General features: G+C 36.2%; 1 protein-coding gene across 3 annotated transcripts in view; it reads left to right on the top strand.

The window, feature by feature from the left end:
- CNST (consortin, connexin sorting protein) overlaps positions 1-21,162 on the top strand; it is a 53,645-nt gene that overhangs the window by 17,457 nt on the left and 15,026 nt on the right. For all 3 annotated transcript variants that reach the window (XM_017740163.1, XM_017740150.1, XM_008639896.2), the window contains 7 exons: positions 3,454-3,659; positions 6,596-6,626; positions 9,170-9,256; positions 9,729-9,843; positions 12,383-12,404; positions 12,578-12,674; positions 17,698-18,569. In XM_017740163.1, the coding sequence (XP_017595652.1) occupies positions 3,454-3,659; positions 6,596-6,626; positions 9,170-9,256; positions 9,729-9,843; positions 12,383-12,404; positions 12,578-12,674; positions 17,698-18,569 (1,430 nt within the window). The remainder of the gene's footprint in view (positions 1-3,453; positions 3,660-6,595; positions 6,627-9,169; positions 9,257-9,728; positions 9,844-12,382; positions 12,405-12,577; positions 12,675-17,697; positions 18,570-21,162) is intronic.

Below are 21,162 nucleotides of genomic sequence, written 5' to 3'. Positions count from 1 at the left end.
GCCCAGCCTGGCCCAAGCAGGGCCTGGCCGGGCCCGCTGGCCCCCACTCGGGGCCCGCAGCCACCTGTGCCAGCGCCGGAAACGAGAGAGAGCTTGGAGGGGGAGTTTGCCTATTCTTAAATGTGGATCACAGAGGTGGTCACAACTTTAAGTGGCTTAGAGAGTTGTCCATATTCAAACTGGCCACTGATAGGTTCTATCAGTTCCCAGAGGAAACTGTAAGCACCCCTTAGCAAGGACATCCCTTCCGGGACTATGCTTGCTAACCTATGACAAAGTTATATCTTTACCACCAACACTTTTGTCTCAAGAGCTCTTTTAAAAATGAATGGGTTTTAAATACTTGCTGGTCTTTTTTCTTTTTTCCTCAATAGTTCCTGAATGAATCAGTCTGAAACAGCTTTCATTTGGTATTGAGTACCAAAGGATGTTTAAAAAAAGATATTGCCATATGTTTTCTGTACTAGAAACTTCTGTTCCTGGTGTCTTAAGCTAGTGCTACTGAGTATGAAAATTCAAATTCACATAAAAAACTGAGGGCAACATCCATAATTTTATTTTGATAGCAAATCCCTCATACTTGCACCTCTGATTCATTCTCAGGCAGGTAGCAAGAGCATCTTCATTTCATATACTTGCAGTACAGACAAAGAAGAAAAAAAACCTGAGACGCACTGAAAAATGTGGGGTTTTATTCACAAAGTGTGTCAAAATTTGATAGGTTTTAGGCAAACTTGGGGCTGCTTCTGTGAACTGTTTCGGAAATTGAGAGAAAGTTTGCTTCTCTCCATGTCTTGGGAAACATTGGCACACCCAGCTGGGCATAGAAGGTGTCAGCTGAAACATTTGTGAGCCTGGCAGAAGAAAAACTTGAATCCGGCTCTTTGCCATGGGCCTACTGAGTGCCCTGGCCACTGATGTCTTCTGTGTCTTTCCACATACATTTTCATAAAGGCTTTGGTTCCATTCTAGGGTGGAGTAAGTATCATTGCTTTATAAAGTAAAAAAACTTACTCCTTCCTTATTAAAAAGCCAGAAATATATGTAAGATACCAGTATCTAGTTAGAAAAAAAAATTATCTGCTTTGGACAGTAAGATTGATTCCTGGAAAAAGTAGTATTGTGTGCTGTTTTCAAGAATGGAGAGAAAAAAATAAATAGGGATCCTAGCCCATCACATCTTTATGATGAAATAGCATTACTAAGTGTTACAATAAAAGCTCTTTGTTGTAGTGCTACTAAAATACAAGTATTATCTTGTGTTGAAAATCAAACAAGGTTGAATTAACCCAAATAACTATAAGGCCTTTCTTTTGGAATCAGAGAAGAAATTTCAGGGCAAAATTTGATTCTGAGTGACAGCTCAACTATATGTAGGAATAAGAATGCAATTTATAAAGGACATGTTAGCAACAATATCATGATAACATTAAAATTAAGGTTTTTCATGATAGTTGCTGTTGAGCATGTTGCAGTCCATGTTCATGTTTTGATATGACAGGTGATTATTAACTGCTTAATAAAGTGCAGTTTGAAGTGACATTTGGTTTCTGTGGTTGTTTTTCTGAGAGAAAAGGTTTGCCAGAACATGAGGACCCTCTTTTCTGGTTTCATGATAATGTGCTAAACAGGAAGCTGTATTTTTAAAGACAGCCTTAATTCCATCTCTAGAAGTATTTCCTGCTTTGTATCTTGCATCTAGTTATGTCTCCTGTTGCTTTTGGCCCACAGGAAGCCCAAATAAATACCGGAAAATCAGAGATGTGCATTAATATTGAAAAAGCAATGTTAAGTTACACCCATGTTTTTTCTGGCAGTAAGCCCTGTGAAAATAGCCACCCACAGAGATTTACTACTCCTGAACTGGATAGTTTATTTAATAAAGAGTTTAAAATAATCAATAGTAAAATGGTGGAGCCTTCCATGGACAATCTATTTTCTTAGCCCCTAAATCTTAAACCTTTCTTGGGCCCTAAATCCTAAACCTGAATCATCACTATTGAGTTTCAGGGGCCATGAACACGGTGGGGGGGTCTGAAACCGAGTGCCCAAGCTGAGGACACAAAGGTACTTGAAACAGTGCCCTCACCTTTCTGTCTTTCAAATGATAACATGGTCTTCAGGAGATGGGTGTAGCTGGGGAACAATACTCATCATAACTTGAGTTTATTGGAGTTTATTGTGCACATTTCTGTGGCCTAATTCTCTAAATCGTTTTAAATAATTATGGGATTTTTTTAAAGTTCAGTCTTATGCAAGTGTGTCAAATTCAATGTTTTATGGAGAAAAAAAAAGAAGTTTATTAACTGTTGGAATCAGCTGTAGTTTTCTGGTTGCTCCTAAGACTGTGTTTTGTAGGAAGCTGTAATTTATTGCTTCTATTCTGTGATCTTTGTTAGAAACCGATCCAGTCAGTATATGGGTAGTTGATTTCTCCCACTACTGCTGTCAGTACTACTACTCTACACTTCTTCCTTAATCTCATTTAACATTTTCTCATAACTATCATATTCATGATCAAAATACACAGCAGGTTTTGAATTTCTAACAATAAGATGTGGGATTTGCACCCAGAAAGTTTTTTTCATGTAATGTTCTTACACTGTTATGTTTTGCATTATTCTTGAATGCCTGACTTTTTTTGACTTCTATAAAACTGGAGACAACAGGAAACTGCCAGGAAATGTAGATTGAGATTGTAAAATTGAGAACCTAGTTTTCTGTTTAGCAAGTTCTGAAATCTAAAATTCAGTTTACACATCCTTGTGTCATTGTTACCAACATAGATCAGCACTACTGGCTCATTCCCTGGACTCTCAAACAATCCAGCTATCTAGAGGGGTCTTCCTTTTCACTCAGCAGGACAGCCCCCTTAGACATCTCTCTCCTACAATCAAATCTCACACTGTCATCATCTGCTTCTTTCTGTCCTTTAAGATCCTGTTGTTACTGTGAGGAGTCACTGTGTTATCATCTGAAGAACAAGAACTGGTCAAATTGTCCTTCCTTCCTTGTCTCTCCACCCCCAGGACACCTTCTTATATGAGGTCTTTGGCAGGAGCAAAGAGGCAAACTGAGAATCTCATTCACACTGTCCTCACCTACCTGCTATTTGCCCTTTTTGAGCAAAACTGCATTCTCAACAACTTTTAGGTCATCCTGGTCTCTTACTAGTAACTTTGTGGAATGCTTTCAGTCTAAGTGTTTTGATTTTTTTTTCCCCCGTAAGTAAAAACAGGGTCCCAGTTAAAAGTATAGACATATATCTGATGTATGTTACTGTGTTCTGTCAGGTAGGTGAGCTGACAGTGAGACAGACCTGTCACAACTAATTTTGACAAGGCCAGTATTATACTACGATTTTATTCATAACGTTCATATTGAAATTTCCTAAAAAAAGCAACTTGATGTATTTTTTTTTAATCCTAACGTTAGTATTTGTCCTTTTTAAAGGAGTTTCTACAGTGGGAACCACAGCAATCCAGGAGGAAAATACTTTTATTACAGATGCAGATTTTGTGCAGGCTGAAGGTGCTGTTGAAGTAAAGGAAAACTTTCATCCAAAAGAACAAAAGCAAACGTTGCAGTCTCTTTTCTCTTTGCTCCGTGAAGAGGTTGAGCAGATGGATTCAAAGATACTGCCTCTGTGTCTCCATCAGGTACTTTCTGTGATTTTGGGGTGCTGCACCCAATTTTATTTTTATTTGAGACCTTTATTCATTAGGAAAAATATGCATAAATGCAGTTTGTGCCAATACTCATATCTGGACAGGATATTTTGATGCACAACAGATGGTCAAGGCAAATATCTCCTCTAAGATCTTCTAATATTTGTTAAATTATAAATTGCCTTGTACATTCTGTAGTTAAAGGAAACTCTTAAGGATGGGTTTCTAATTCCCCAAATGGGAAATTCGTTTGGCAGGAAGATTTTGGAAAATCACTCTTTAATATACCTTGAATAAGGTTTGTAAGACACTGGTATATTTACAGGACAACAGATACCTAAATAACATTTTAAATCTGGAATTGTTTTTACTGTTACAGACTTCTTTCTAGCATAAATTTTATGCATTAATGTTAGCATTCAAGGTTTCTTAGTGTATACCTTTATATAAGCACAGCTGCCACACCTGCAAGACCAAAGGAAAAACTGTGGTTTGAAAAGCAATCTTTCTTACAAACTGGCCAGTATGTTGATTTTTTTTCTGGAGGTGATGATGCAGAACAAATATGTAGATAGAACTTGATAGTAGTAATTTATAGTTCAGTTGTATCAGACTAACAGCAGACTAGAAGACCTTTTGCTTGGCTGTGATACCTAATGTGGGCCGTATGTAGAAACTATAGCTGTCTGATTTGACTTAGCTGCATTGTCTTTATTTTGGAAAACTGGATGGTTTTAATATTTTAAACTTCTAAACTGCAATGACAGTCCTGCATTCTTCTTCTCTTTGACACAAATAAGTGGTTTTATGGGAGAAAGATGTTTCTCTTTAGGATTGCATATTATAGATAATCTACATTTAACAGAGAATTTTAAATTATTTTTTCTAATCTATGCTCAAGGGAAGATACTTTTCCTTAACTTACAAGAACTTTTTGATACTTTTCCTTAACTTACGAGAAGCTTAGCTTTAGGGTTAACAATTTGTTGTTTTAGCCACATCAAATTCAGTGGTTGTTCATGAGCCAGTACAAAGGTCATTTTTGGAAAACAAGGTAGGGCAAAAACATAAAATGCTTTACAAACATCAGGGAGATCCATTGCACATGATGGAGGTGAAATCTATTGCTTTTCAGATGAGGAAGCCAAACCCTAAGGGGAAGAACCTTTTGAAAGTCATACAGGAACTGTGGCAGAACTGAGAACAGAATCTGCATATTCAGAATGAAACATGTTCAAACACTATCTCGTTTTTCCTAAAAATTATCAAGTATTTTGAATGGAGTGTTTGAAAGAAAGCTAATGGAACTTATGAGGATCATAACCTTTTTTTTAATTGGTGATGGGAGAGGGAAAGATTTTAAGTTTAGCATTCCTGTAGTCTATTAAGAACTTTTTCCCCTTTCGAGTGAATTAATCTGTCACCTTCAGTCTTTTTTATTTCAGATCACTAATACAGCCTAACAGTAACATTAAACCAAGTCTAGTAAATAAAAGTCTTCTATCACATTCTCTTTCTATTCTCTATGACAAAATTCAACGTAAAATCAAGAGCTCTGTCAGATGTTCTGGAGTACTAACAATCCGTGGTGTTTGTGGGAAGTCAGTATTGATAATAGAGCCTGTGGGATAATAGGGGCTGTTCTAAGAGTCGACTTTTAATTAAAATAGGATGTAATTTTTTTTCCTGTCTTGAATGGGATTAATTTGATTTGTTTAGGACTTGTTACAGAATTTAAGAAGTATTTTTATATAAAACATAGGTAGAGCTTTGACAGCTCCGGAAATCCTTAGGAGGCTATTGTGGACAGCAGACAAAATAGGCAGATAAAGAACCTTAAAAGTCACTTACTCATTGTTTTTCGAAGGTACTGGGCTCAGAATGGTCTAGTGGTTAGTAGTAAGGCTGAGAGCCAGGAAATACAGTTTGTAATCTAGACTCCTCTATCAAGCTGCTGTCTTTTTTGAGCAATCATCTTTAGACTTTTACAGAAGTGCTTATCTAAGCCCTCCATATTATGACTACTTAAATTGATATGTCCCAAAGATTTTGAGACTGAATTTTAGTGTGCTCCCGCAGAAGTCACTGGGGTATCATCTATGAGGTGCCTCAACCTGAATGTTCTGGTATCAGGGTACCTGCAGTTCCTGGACACATTTTGCAGCTCTGCCCTTGCCTCACCATGCATGGCAAATAGGAAGGCTGCCAAAATTCGCTGTCCCTGAGGACTGATTAGTTGCTGCTTGTAAAGGTCAATGATAGTATAGAGCTCTGTGGAATAATTCTGAGGTTTATATTTTTTGTATTTCATTGCATTTACAAACAAAGATGTCAGTTTCCTCAGCTTTCTAGGAAAGCCTGCACAGTTTTGTAACAAGCACAAGTAAGTTATTGTTGCAATTCTCAAATATTTTTTGTCTACAGGGAGACAAAAGACTGTTCTTTTCTCATCAGTCAGGAAACCTCCATGTCTGTTTTAACGCGTTGCAATGTAATACTCAGGAGAGCACAGCAATGATCTTAATTTGATCAAACATAAGGAAACATTGGTCAGGCACAGAATTCAAACTCTTGAACTTGTACCAGTAAAAACAGTACTTCTGTTCTAGGTCATTTTAAAGCTTTCTATTAGGATAACTAAAAATGTTTCTGAAATAATTTTTATTGTCGTAGCAACATAAAACCCAACTAAGATTTGGGTAAATCCATTTTTTGTGAGAGGACTTAATATTTCTTTGGTGTTTGATACTCTTTTAAAATATTTTTCCTAGAATAGGAATACATGTATTTTGTTTGGACATACCTATTTTACCCAGACTAAATAGGAACCTGCAAACCAGATGTTTAAAGCTATGATGAAAAGTTTACATTACATCCTACATGTCATTAAAATTATAGATTCTTAATTTTTTTTTTCACTTTTGCAGATAGCTGAGACCTATTTTCAAGAGGAGGAATGTATCCTTTTACTTGCAGAAATTGTTGCACATTATTAAAATATTGTGGCGTGATAAAATATGAAAGGCAAATGCTTTACTGTTAACATGTTGTGGGTCAGGGTTAGAAAGAAGTGAACAACCATTATTTACCCATGAGTGAGTACACAATATGCTAGGAAATCCTCCTTAATCAAGCAACTGGAATGTGAATTAAGTGATAAATTCATTTCCAACAGCTGTACTGATGCAATCATTACTAGCTGAGCATAAACAAGGAAGAAAATATTTTCAAAGAACCTTTTGTTTTTATAGGATAACTTCTATTCTAAGTATTAGTAACTGGGAATATGTCCAATTTAGAGATTAGGACATGTATTATATCAAAAAGGGTACTAGTAATGATGGAATTGTCACAACAGTTGATTAGAGTATATACTACAAATGTCTAGATTGGAATAAAAATACCAAACACACAGAGCTGAGATCAGCAACCTGCAAACAATAGCAAAAGGGTATTTGATGAATGCTAATTAGTCAAAATCATATCAAGGTAATCTGAGAAATTGTTTTAGGAAAATATGGGTAATTGCTTCTGGGAACAGTTTAATAGTTCAGTTTATTTTGATTTGTTCCTAGATAATGCAAGTAAGTTTGGTCAAAAACTTGTAATAGTTGAAGTGCTGATAATTACTCTGATATATTTCAGTAATTGTGTGAGAGAATAATAATATTAAACCTTAAAGTTAAGTTATAATTTTAGAAAAGGTGGACTGGGATTTCCTCTTTGCTTTAAAGGGAAAATGATCAGATTAATAAAAGAAGAGGCCAGTGGTAAGCCCTTAAGGTATATGTGATTCACTAAGATGCACCATGTATTACAGAATTTGTGCATACAGATTATGTCTTTATTATGTGATTCGTTACAAACAAAACATAGCAAATAGGGAATTGTTATTGTTTAGTAGGCTAAATAACAAGGCATAAGAAACATAGAAAAATTGTATTAGCCTGTAGATAAAACCAGAGAACTAACTGTTTCAACATTATAAAAGCAATCTATAAAATAAAATATCCATCACTATCTTAGAATACTTCATTTTGCTTTGGTCATCCTAATTCAGAAGTGTCCATCAGAAAATCCAAAATGCACAGCGCAAATTAAAGGCATGGAAAAATTCTGTAGTGAATTATGGTGCAGGGGGAAATACAGTAAATTTAAAATCTAAGCAGCATGGTAGAAACAGTTCCTCTTTCATTGAAGTTGCTTTAATTGAAAGGCACTGTATTTAAAGGTGATCAAAGGAAATATTTTTTTAATGCAATGTATACCTGATGTGTGGAATTCAACACCACTATATAATACATATTTATGAAGGATATCTCCACTGTACCTCCAGCCATCAGTTTCCTGAGGTTAATAAAGAACTTACTTGATCATGTTGCACTGTATTAATTATCCATGACAGACATTTTAATTCATCCAGTGGGGAACCTCATATTAACAATAATTCGGGGTTTGTTGCTGTGATCCTCTAAGGCTCTCTCTGTGATCTGTAATTCTGTTTCTAATAACAGATTTCCTGAAGACAGGGAATACTCTTTCCATTAATATTGTTATTCATAAGCCATGCTGTTGCATGAGGCTAACAAGAATAACAAGTACTTGTTGTGTTTTTGTAATAATTACTCCAGTGTTTTAATTAGTATGAATAATGGAAAGTGTTTTTTCTGTTTTACTAAGAACCTCATTCACTGTACTTTTATCCTCATTGTATTGTAGAATTACATGTCAAATAGCTGGTAAAACAGCTTTAAACAGCACAACTAACAACTCAGGCTTGGTGGAACTAGAATTATCCTGACTGATATAAAATATGTGACTATCAGTCACATATTTGTTTGTATATTTGTATATTTGTACATATACTGATAACCCTAAGCAAGGAGAAAGAGTTCTTCATGTAGAAGAAAAGTGAGCAGAATCTTCAGGAAGACAAAAGGTAAACTCAGCATTCCAACAGTGTTGTATACAATGGTCGAAAGGGGGGCAGGTATTTTTCAAAAGTTTAAGTTGGAGAACTTGTTTTAATACTGTCTCCAGCCAGTCAGTAGAAAGGAGCCATATTTTCAGTTAGTCGTGGTTATTGGCACATATTTGTATTTCTTGAGAGATACTGCTGGTATTTGTGTCATTGTTTTGCTTTTCATTTCCCAGAGATTTCATTTTTTTGGTAAAGTTATCAATAATAATATTGCAGTCATTTCTTTTCTAGAAAAATCTTTTGTTGTGCTCAAGGCATGTGGGAAGAGGTAGCTGCTGAAAAGACTAGGATTTTCATTTTTTTAATGTTTCTCAACTTACTTGACTTCTTGCCTACCATTTTCATGTCTGCTGGTTTTTTTTCTTTCTTGCACAGAAATCTGGATGCTAGCCATTATTCGTTTTGATTCACTTATTTCAAATTTCAAGTGTATAATTACTTCCCTTTCAAACATGGTGCCAATTATAAATGTCATACCATGTCCACGTGTGTGTGCATTTGCCTTTAACCTTCCATTCAGATGAGAAGGCGATGAAGTTCATTCAGCTTGAACGACTGTATCATGAGCAGCTGCTTGCAAATCTTTCTTCCATACAGGAACAGTGGGGTGAGTACCAGCTAAACTAATATGGTAGGAGAAAAACTTACTTTAGTTTGCATTTCTAAATAATAGTTATGCATATTGCCAGGCTAAAAAATTTACATAGCAAAAGCAGCATTTATATCAGAATTTCTCTGAGCTTGTTACAAGAAGAATATTCCTGCTTTGGATTTGTTTGCACACTTTTAATTGTAAAGGTGCAAATTGTTTGTAATTCTTTATTCTGCTAATCAAGACTTTGATCCACAGTTGTTTTGAGCTTATTTTTGGGTTAGGATTGGTGAGTCTGATGTGATGAAAATAAAGTATGTTCCAAAAGAATAGGATGCTGTTCTGCATAGTCTGAAACAAGACTGTAGAACATACACAGAAAAGTTGTCAATATTTCTCCATTAATTAGTTTCACCTAGTTTTTTTTATATGAAGCAAATGCTACTTTTATGATATCTTGAGTAAAAATTATTTTGATTTAATTTAGAAAGAAAATGGAAAACAGCAGTTCCCAGTCCAGTGAGAACACTGAGGAATTCAGATAAAGAACTGAGTGGCCAAGAACTGGAAAAGCTTACTAGAGTTTGCTCTTCACATCAACAGTGAGTATAAGAAAGTATTATTACTTTTCAAACTAATATGTTACTGCAGCTGTTGTCTCCTTGCCAGTATGGGTGTTTTAAAATAGTCACTGTCAAAATAAAAGTTGCATCCCGCTGACTTGAATTTGGTTATAAAGTGGTGGTTCTTTCTCACATGTAACTAAAATATTTTCGTTGCCATCAGTTTTCACATTGTTTTAATATTGTTTGAGGAATGTATGAAGAGTAGATCTGAACTGTTTTTAGCAAATCATCAGTTTTCCAGAACTGGAGTTTTGAGTTTTGTTATTTCAACCAAGGGAAAACTGAATAGTGTTAATTTAGGACAAGAGAGACTGTAGAACTTATGATGGTGTTCATGTCTAATACCTACTGGTTTAATCATTGTTTTGAAATGCAAGTGCCCAGCATCTCAGACTTCAGCACCCATACCTACCCCATAGGATTTTATTCCCAAACTTCCACATTTTAGGACAATTCCTTAATGCTTTATATCTATTAATTTCTTATGGGTTGCATTAACATGAAGCAGTGATTCTGTACTTCCCTGGCAGGACAGTATTCTGAACAATGAAATCTCAGTTCATAGCTGCTTTGCCTGATCCATCAGCCTCCTGAATCAGTATATCACAGTATAGCAAACTTGTGGGCAGTGCCTAGGGTGCTTTTCTGGGTAGTAACACATATAGGATTGTAGCCATCAGGAAGGAGGAGGAGAAGATCTGTTCTTTCATGGGTGAATGTCCTACTGTCCAGACATTGATTTTAAGGGACAGATGGAAAAAATTATACGAGCTGCCACTGAAAAATGATCAGCCAACAGCTATAAGGAAACTAACCACGTTGAAAGGCTGAAAAAAGGCCTGACTGTGACAGGAGAGATGCTCTCAATGAGATGGGGAGAGAGAACTTTTTGTAGTACATTTGCATTGGCTTAGTCAACCTGCATGTCACAAAAGCCAAAATGCTCCTGTTGTTCATAATGAGTATGATGTGGCTATCAGATTTTTTTCTTCTGAGTGATAGTACCAAAGTTTGAAAACACCCCTGCTGACTGCCACAATCCAGGTGGGAATTGTTTATTTGTATTCTGAATGCCTTTGGGAGGGAGCCCCTGGAAAGGTATTCCAGCATTCCCACAGGAAGAGGGGGCAGGTCCAGCACCGTGGCTGCAGGTTTGCACCTGCAGTGTGCTGCTGCTCGAGATTGCACTGAGTGCCTGAGGGCTGCCTCAGCCTACATTTGCCTGCACATGACCTTGCCAGCTCACAGAAAGACTGACACTCAAGTCTGTTGTGATTTGTATGCTGCAACGAGCAGCGCCTCCCTGTTGTCACCTGGATTGTCACCTTGTTGAGAGTAACTCTGCTTACTCCTTCATTTCAGTTACAAAATACCATTCCCTGTTCTGAGAAACCCTGCAATTTGATAAAAATTGAGGCTTGTGTTTATTTGCCATGATTAGTGCTCTGTATTTAATATTATTACTCTTTCGAACTCCCTGGGCAAAAGCCTATTTGCGTTTATTGTTTCATATAGGGTTTTTTCCCTAAGCTTTAAACTCAATTTACTTTTAAATTAAAATTACATTTTATTTTTTAACGAATCACATGCAGGTCTTGGAAAATGTGAGCATCTTGCTTTTGTAATTGAAAGTAATGTAATGTTTTCTTATACTCAAGGTTTACAGCAACATATTGGGCATGTTTGCTCTTTAAAGATAGTTTTGAGTGTCCTTTATTTGAAGTTTAAATGGTAAAATTTAAAAGTCAATGTAACTTTTTGAAGTTTTTGTTAGAGAATATGGACATCAGTACCTTTCCCTTGTCTCTCCAGTTTTTTTTCAGTAGCTTTAAATAAAATGCTCCACATATTACCTTCATTGCTGTATGAAAAACTGCAAGACAGATTGTGTGTGATAAATCACATTGTGCATGAATCTCTATCCAGCTGGCAAAGTCTACACTGACTGTGAGCAGTGTTGATTCACCTGTGAATCTGAATGGAGTCGGTGAGAGCTGCTGTACCTTACAGAACCCAGAAAATGTCCCAGTCTGTGGAGAGTGAAATAGATTTTTGTGGGGGGTGTGTCATTCCTCAATCTCTCTTATAGTGATCAGTATTTTAAATAGTAGTAGATATCAAGTCCTTACATGACTTTTAAAGTTGATAGAGTTTCTTCTGAGCATAACCTTTTACAGGAGTATCAAGTCCTTACATGACTTTTAAAGTTGATAGTTTCTTCTGAGCATAACCTTTTACAGGAATTTACATTGCTTGATATGTTGCAGTAAATTTTCTTCCAACTGCTTTCCCAATTAGGTGGAACAATGCTAGGGCTAATTGGTCTTCTGATGATATTCATGCAAGTACAGATTTGTGCTTGAAAGTATGCTAGCAGGCTGACACTTTCAATGGAAGAAAAGTTCTATGCTAATTTTAGAGCAGAGCAAAGGTTTCTAAGATTTCAATTACATTTATTATGAAGAATGTTGCCACTAGGTTGTTTAATTTATTCTTTTTTCCTTTATTGCTGCAGGCCACAGGCATCCAAACGTAAGGTAAGCAGCCGTTTAATTGAATTCTGCTTTGTCAAAATTTGGCAATAAATATATTTTAAATATTAGATAAAATTTTTCAAGTTTAGAAGCTTTTTGAAGTTTGAATGTCTCAAAAAGTCACAGCATTCCTGTTTAATTCCAAAAATTACAGGCAATACTATCGTATTTTACAGCTAGTAGCCGCAGAAAATACATGGGAAAGCAGTTGTTTGTCTCAGTTAATGGAATCCAGAAACTTAAAGGAAAGAGAAGCTACTGCTTTTAAATCAGGTATTTGTGTATGTATGTATATGTGCATAATTTGTTTTAAATATTACACTGTAATGACATATTCCTATATATACAATGAAGCTATTCCATTTGAAGCTACAGCATTTGTTGGATTTCTGCAGATGCACAAATGGATGAAATTTTTTTTTCTCAGCACAATGGGTAAATAATGCAGTTTTAATTAGTCATTGATATTCAGAATTGTGAAGTAATTTTAGCCTCCATCAAAAAAAGTCTTAAATGTGCATGCATTTATAGCAGCTTACATAAGCTACAAAATTGTGTAAAACTAGAGATAAGATGCATAATTTGTATATATACAAATACATACGAGGTAATCAGCCTGATGACAAACGTTCTGAGGTGTGGCAATTGAGCATTAGTAACAATTTTAAGTTACATGCAGTGTGCTGATTTTGAGATGCATTTTTCTGAAACAACACAGTAAGCTATGAAGCCTTTGAGGGGTCTTGAAGAGAAAATCATTCAGTTAATTGTTTTCAGTGCATCCTTTTATGTCAGCCTCATTTTCCTTTTTCTGCCTTGGGGCAGTGGCCGTTTCGTTAGAGTAATTTGTTAGAATCTTTGGGTTCTTATGAAACATTTAAAAATTAATGAATTGTTAAAATGGAGACAGAGTGGGAAAGAATATTGGTAGACAACCAGGCTGTGCTTTATCTTTCCTCTCTCTGAGCAAAAAGTTTCAGGTTTTTTGCCATATTCCAGTTGCCAAAATTGGCCTGAGTACCTTTCCTCAAAAACAGCTAAATTCCTCATAAGATGAGAACTGGCCTAAGTGATCCTAGGAGGTCCCTTTCAACCTAAACTATCCTACAAGTGTGTATCAGCCAGGATGTTCAGGAGAATCAGAAATTAATGAAGACACAGAGTCACAGTTCTCTACATGTGTGGATCCTCCTTATATCCATCCTCTTTTGCCATGACCCCTATACTGCTTTTTGTCCACCTTTATTCTTGTAACCTAACTAAATATAAAACATTAGAAACATGAAACAAACATGTTCTACAGCTCAGAAAGCAGATCAAAAGAACACAGTGCTTTTTATTTTTGGATGGTTGGAATTTCCCATGGGAAAAATTAGATTATTACAATTTTTCCTCTGATTTTATTCCAAGTGGGAACAAAAGCTTTCTGGAGCAGAATTTCTGAACATTTGAATGTTCTAAATTCAGGAGCATTCTGTTTCAATGTCGAAATACTTTAGTACAACATCTTGACTTAATGTGGAAGGAATTAATGGTGTAAATGGATTTTTTCATGCCTTTCTCTTAATGTAAATCTTGTCAAAGTTTCGTCAAAACCTTTGGGTTCCTGTGAAATGTTGGTAAATTAATAAAGCTATGTCATCCAATAAAAAGCAGTTCTGCTGAGAATTTTTCAGTAGTGCTAAGTACTTTCAATACAAAGATAGGAATATTTCCACCCTAACCCAAGTTTAAATGGTTGAGATTTGCAAAAGATGCTTTTCACAAGATTAGTGCATTGTTGAGGAAGCAATGAATTCTCTCCCTGACAAGCATGAGCAGCTGTTCAGGCAGCATGTGGTCATTAGCTACTGCTGCCCCTCAGTGTCAATGCATCAGTAGCGTGGGGATGAATGGGTTTTGTTGCAGTTAGAAGGATTTGGGTAGGGAAGGCCTCAGTATCAACCAGTACAGAAATTTGACAAAGGTGATTCATAATCTGAAATAACATTCAGGTAACAAGCTGTGCCCTAGTGATCCAGCTCAGGATTAGAAGCAATATGACCATTTGGGGCTGCCTCTTGATTTTGCCTCAACCCAAGCAGAATCCTATATTATAATAAACTTACAGTTCCTAATATTTAACCTTTTCAACAGTAGCCTAAATGCATGGGCCTTCTCACTGAAAACTTAGAATGCTTGACTTCTGCTTTTTGGGTGGGTTTTTTGTCTACAAAAAAAAAAAAGAAAAATGAAATTAAAAATGAGAAGTAAATGTGTAAACTATTACTTTTCTTATATACGTATCTGCCAAACCACAGGAAGAGCAACTTAACTCATTTAGCTGCTAGTAGTAGAAGTCTGACTTACAGTAAGACAGGAAAAGGAAACTCTCAAGAGTTTTGAGAACTGGCCTTCATATGGATTCATATTAAATAAGAATGTATGTAGCAATTATCAGTAAGAATATATAAAATGAATTGTAGCAATATCTATATTATATTGTAGAGGTTGTTGCACTGCACTATAGTAGCATCTTTGAAGTGAAATCAAACTTCCCTGCTAACCTAAAGCAAAAATTACTCCATTGATCTGCTGAAGGTATATGGGAACATTGTTTGAGCCTCTTTAGGCAATTGATCCTAAGAATTCACAATTCCTCTCTCCTGGGGATACAGCAACCAAGAAACAGCTTCATAAGAAGTCATCCAGTCAGGATTCCTGGGACAGTACCTAAATTAGTTTTCTGCCCTTCTGAGCAAGCGTTGTGAATGGTCTGTTCTATTGCATTTTACTTTCTGGCAGATTTTCACTCTGAATCTACCAACAGAGAATTTGGCCCTTAAAGCTATGTGTGTGTGTGTATATTAAAACATGAGATTTGTTACATCCTTTACCCATGAATTTCTTCAGTTTCTGACTGAAAGCCTTAATAGCCTTAGCATTAACTAAAGATAAATTAATGTATTTCATGAAGACTTTTCTAGTGAAATACTGAATTTAACAAAACCCTTAGCATAAATTTGCAGTGTGTACATACAGACCTGTTTCCAAGGTGGGGAAGAATTCTTTATGCCCTGTTTTGTTTTAGGTCCTATGGGATTTGTTTTTAATTGGGAAAAAGGAAAAAGATGGGGAAGTGTGAATTCTCCATTAGTAGATTACTGTAGATCAGCACTCTGTCTGTTAGGCTGTCTTGGATTAACAGGACCAAGTGGTGCCTACAGGTTTCTGTGATGAACAAAGCACGTGTTGATTCTAACGCAACTCTGTTGGGGGGGGGAAAAAAAAAGAATCATTTTTTTAAATGACCATAAATGCTTTTGCTGCTAAAAAATTTTCAGTAGACACTTTGTTGTACCTGTCAGTCACGTAAAAATTGCTTCCCCTGGTGGGTGTGTCTTCAGTTAACTTAGTATAGGCAAAGGCATCTTTTCTAATTAAGTCTTCAAGTATTTGTCTTAACTTGCCTTCAGTCTTTAGTGGGCATGGGTTGTCTGAAGTAGTTGTAAATATTGAACACTGCTGAAAACTTGATGTGTATGATCACTGCATCCCAGTTCTTGTACATCTGTGGTTAGATAACAGTGCTAGGATCATTTATTACTTTCTGAGCAACAATGTCCTGAACTCAGGGGACACCTTTCACCGTAAAGATCTGATTTAATTTCCAATTCCATTTAATCTTTGTTGCAGTTGGGGCCGCCAACAAAGATGCCTGTTGTCATGTGGATGTATCCACTAGGAAAAATTGACAGATGGTAACAAAATCTTGTACCAATAATCCAGGCTGTGTTTGAACTCATGACCTGTATGGGAAGGGCTCAGTATCTTGTTACAAATTCCTTGAGCTATCTACTCATCTGTGTCTAATTTTTAAAAAGTCCCTGTCTCACACCTATTTCTTCTTTCAGTGTTTTACGGAAGTTAGGTTCCTTGTACTCTTGCCTTCTGTTAATGTCTTTCTGATACTTTTTCCATATTTTGATTTGCTTGAATATTTTTTTTCAATTTTCAAGTCTGTCTTTTCCGTGCTACCTTGAATTTCATTATCCATTAAAAGGGAGGTAGTTTGGAATTTAATAAAATTGTCCAGTACAGTGAATTAATGCAAACGTTTATTTTAAGAAATGTTACTATTTCATGTAACAAGTTTGGGAAATTGCTCACATATTAAGTGGGGTTTTAACAGGTGAGGAAGGATGAAATTGGCATAGACATCTTCAGTCATTCTTGTGAGAGCTCAGTTAAAAAGGGCATTGTTTGATATCTTCATTAATCTATTCATAAGACCTTTCTGCTCTTCACTATGACCAAAAAATGCACATTAGTGTTTAAAGTTATTAATTTGTTGTTTGAGGTTATTACTATTACTGCAACAGTAGTCCTATTATAACATAGTCTTAACTTAGTTTTTATTTAAGTATGGAATAAAAGGCAGTTTCTGTCATTGCTAGCTTACTTTGATATTTAAATTAACAGCCCCTTTATTTCTTCATAAGCCTAAAAACAAGAGTCTTGACTTTGAGTTTTTTGTAATGGTTAATATCTAATAATTTTATAGACAACTTGAGCTAACCATCTACTCCTTCATCAGCAGATCATGCCAATAGTAGGTGAATTCACAGCCTATGTAGAACTCCTTGTGCATCTCTGAAATTTCAGATAAGAAAATATAATTTTCATGTATATTGTAAATATGAATACAGAAATAAGTTGCATCAAATTGCATTTTTAATATGTAAACTAACATACTGATCCAAAAAGCAACATCTTTTTATGCTGTCCATTTATGGGAAATGTAATTTCTATTTAATTTAGTGTTAACCAAAGGAGCTAGTGATCTGTGAATTTAAAATTTATTAAATTAGTATGATTTCAGCTTCTTTAAAGGAAATGCAAATATCTCCCTATGTGATAGATACACTGGCATCAAGATACAGCTTTCTGTAATTAAATGCATTTGCCTGAACTCCAGGCCTCTATGATATGACTCACGTAAAATATCCATTAGAAGAAAAGTGACTGTTCAGAAAAATACTCACATATTGGGAGCAACTTTTTTCAGAAGGACACTAAATCATATGCTTTGCCTGCAAAAATGTGTGCAAATACTTTTTTTTTTTTTCCTGAATCAGGAGTCAGAGACTACTAACAAAAGTTATCCTCACTGGAGCATAAAATACCTGCCCTTTATGGGAGTGCATTTTGAAGCATTAGGTTACAATGTTATCAAATCACAGTATACTCTTTCCCCCCTGGGCTGATGCTTTGAATCATTTAAAAACTCTGGAACTGCTTTTCCTATTGCACTTAGGTACTGAAACTTATCCTGGCGCTGGACCAAAGAAAGAAGATAAACAGCTGAGCACTGTTTGCCCAGGTGAAAACAAAACTGAGGGACAGACAGAGGCAGCGAGTCTTCGGGTAGCTACAGGAAAGGACCACATGGAGGAGCAGCACTGCAGTGCTGAATCAACATTGAAGCCACACACCCAGTCCACAGGGACAGTGGGCAGGCCTTCTTCAGGCTGTTTATCATCTGGGGATGCCGGTAAAGAGAACAGTCTGCAGCTGAGGGAAACACAGCTCTCCAAGGATGCAGTGAAAACAGAAGGGGCTGGGGAGCCTGGAGTGAAACTCCCTCTTGAGCCAATGGTAGATGCTTTGGATTTAACAGATGCTGATTATATACCTACTAATTTGGTTCCTTCTGATAAAGATGTGCCAGCTGATAGAAGTCTGCTCAGATCAAAACATGCTGCTGGGTCTTCAGAAATTGCTAGTGACCAGCTTGGAAACAGTGATGTAAAGCAGCAGCAGATAGAGCCTGATGACGATGATGAAAAGTCTTCATGGCACAGAACTGCATCAGATGAATGCTCTGGGTGTAATAAAGTGTCTGAGCATGAGAATACTGCCCATTCACGTGTGTGTGAGGAAATACAGAGAGCAGCAGGACAGGAGGAGAGGGTCAGTAATGAAGAACAAGAAGATTTATTTCTCAGATTTCTGAATGGTAACATAATAGACACTGAAGAATCTGCAAACTTAGCAAACCAAGAGGACTTTGACACTGTTCCAGATATTTCACCTGAACGAGCGTCTTACAACTCCCTGGAAGCTTTATCACTAGATGACAGCTTTTCTTCTCTTGATGAACTTACAAGAAGGATAGAGATTACTGAGGTAAATGTTGTGAATCCTATAAAATCTTCCATGTTTATCTCAGTTAAAATATTTTAGATATTGACAACTTCAAAATGTGTTAAATATTCCTTTATGTATCACTTTTTCAAATTGAAATCTATACTTATTTAGTTGTTCTGAGTTACTCATAAAAAAATTTCATTTTGCCTCTTTCTCCTTCTTGACTAGCAGTGCACTGTGTTTCTAAAAATTAGATTGATCTTATATATAAGTGTGATACCTGGGGAGTTTAATTTTTTTTTATTCTGACAGAGGCTGTTAAGAGATGTTCTCACAATTCCTATAAATCAAATTTTGTGTCAGAGATCTACATAATGCCTATGATGCACCATCGTTCATTTCTATGCATAGAACAAAGTTTGCTTTTTTGTGCCTATTCCATATAAGTGAGAACTACATATGTATAAATTCTGATTATGAATGAATGGGCTTCTAATTTTGTCAAGTTTAAGCAGATCTGTTGTTCAACCCAAGCTAAAGAGCTTCTAACCCTGAACCCACCTTTGTTAAGCACTGCTGATAGGCCTGTAACGAGGGTGAGTGCTTCATAAACTAAATTGCTCTTCTGAAAATAGAGAAGATTTATTGCTTTGGGACTTCTTTGGAGAGTGTAATGATGACATCTTTGCTTTATTTGTCTTCTGGTTTTGCTGCATTTGCATCCATGGGACCTTAAGAGCTTTTTTTTTTTTAATGAAAAAATGAGTTTATTGTGAAATGATGTTATTTCAGATGCTGAAGGGGGAAGACTTGTATAAAGATATCTTCTTAGTTCTTCTCCAGTTTTAAGGTATTTAACAATAGACTATCCCTTGGCAATAAAGTTACAGTACTTCTCTATAGATCAAGCTAATGCACAGAGACCAAGAACCCCCACAATTGCTCAGGTACAGTGGCCAAGCAGGGAACTAAATATTGCAGATCGATGCTGATGTTATTACATGTTTGGTAAAGTCTCCAGAGCTGAAAATAGAGCGTTTTGGGTTTTCTCCCCACCTAAACAGTTTCTTACGTCCTTTCCAAGATCATTCTTCTTGTCTTTTTGTGGGCTCTCAGGAAGCATGCCACATACCAGGACTGACAGCCATGTGCACAAAGCTGTACACAAGCAGATGTGGAAGTGCACATACATGTTAATACATGTATCCCAAATTTTCAGCTAAATCCGTTGGCTTCTGTTCACTTAGAGGGTGGTTTTGAAAAAGAGTGTTTTGCTGACAGTCTGTGCTAAGCCTGTATACACATATAACAGAAGAGAAATTTAAGTATCATCCCTCAGTATTAAATTTATTTTGAGCCCACTGAAAGTTCAGCATTTTAGCAGAGGAGTACTGTTCTGTTTCACATAGATAAAGCCTAAATTAATCCAATAGCGTCTCTTTTTAAAAAGCTGTGTTTATGTCATTTGTGTTTCAGAGGATGGGATAGGAAGCAGCATATTGATACTGTTAGAAAAATTATGCTTGTATTGATTGTCCCTGTGACTGATGATGATGCTTTACAGGGCATCTAATTTCAACTCTGGTTTGCTCTCCTGATGCTGGGACTGCCAGTACTCTGATGGCAGAGTTGAGTCTCTGCAGAGGAAAAAGTACCTTGAATTTTTCCGTAGAACTTTTTCTGGCCATATAAGGCATAATGTTGGCTGCGTTGGTGAGAGGCCACTTAAATCATTCTTAGCAAGAGGCCTGAGTTTTGTGTGAGTCAAGGGGCTTAAATGAGAGAAGAGAAGAAGGATTAACGTCAGTACCAATTAAAATTTGTAATATGCAGCATCTGGGGTTGTTTCGCAATACATGAAATTTCTAGGTGCAGCAGGGTGAGTTAAGCACACCAGCTTATAATGTTTCACTATATACTTATATTATGTTTTTCCAGTTAATCTTACCACCCATCAGTAGCCTAGGGGTTGGTTTTCAGAAGGGGTGAACACCTACAGCTTTCTTGGAAGACGTATTTGAAAGAGTTTGGCACCCCTGAGAAAGCAGCATTGTTCTTGTTCTGTTTTAGTGCTAAAATAAGATTGCACTGAAGTTTTGACAAGAAGGCCAATCTTTGCACCCAGCTGTAGCACTTCTTCCTTTCTTGTCCTCTTGAAGGCTTTGAAATTGCATTGTTCAGGCTATGGCAACCTAAGAAGATAACAGTGTTCTCATACAGTGGTTGTTAATGAGTTATCTAGAAAATACATTGGTAACCACATGACTGAAATGAAATTAATCACATGAAATGTACCAACATGGCAGTAAAAAAGAAAAGAATAATCAATTTGACTGCGATAAAACCTGTCATGGAGTGAGTATTTACAAAACTGCCACAAACAAATTAGAACGGAAGGTGGAAGTAAAGATAATTTTGAAATAACCTGGGGACAAAACCCATATGGTAAGACAAAATTTCATTAACGCTCTTCAATTGGCATGTAATAATAATTTATTGAAAATGGGGAAGAGTGGATACCTGTGTATGTATTTACAGTTAGGAAGTTTTGCTTGGCTCCATATTGAGATCTAAGAATCATCTCATGTAGTTTTCTAATTTAGATACTTTGTCACTTTCTTTTAGTTTATAA

Source organism: Corvus brachyrhynchos, unplaced genomic scaffold, assembly GCF_000691975.1.
Source record: "Corvus brachyrhynchos isolate BGI_N302 unplaced genomic scaffold, ASM69197v1 scaffold31, whole genome shotgun sequence".
Taxonomy (NCBI): Eukaryota; Metazoa; Chordata; class Aves; order Passeriformes; family Corvidae; genus Corvus; species Corvus brachyrhynchos.
Note: the sequence above shows the minus strand (reverse complement) of the source record. Positions and strands in the feature narration are given on the sequence as shown.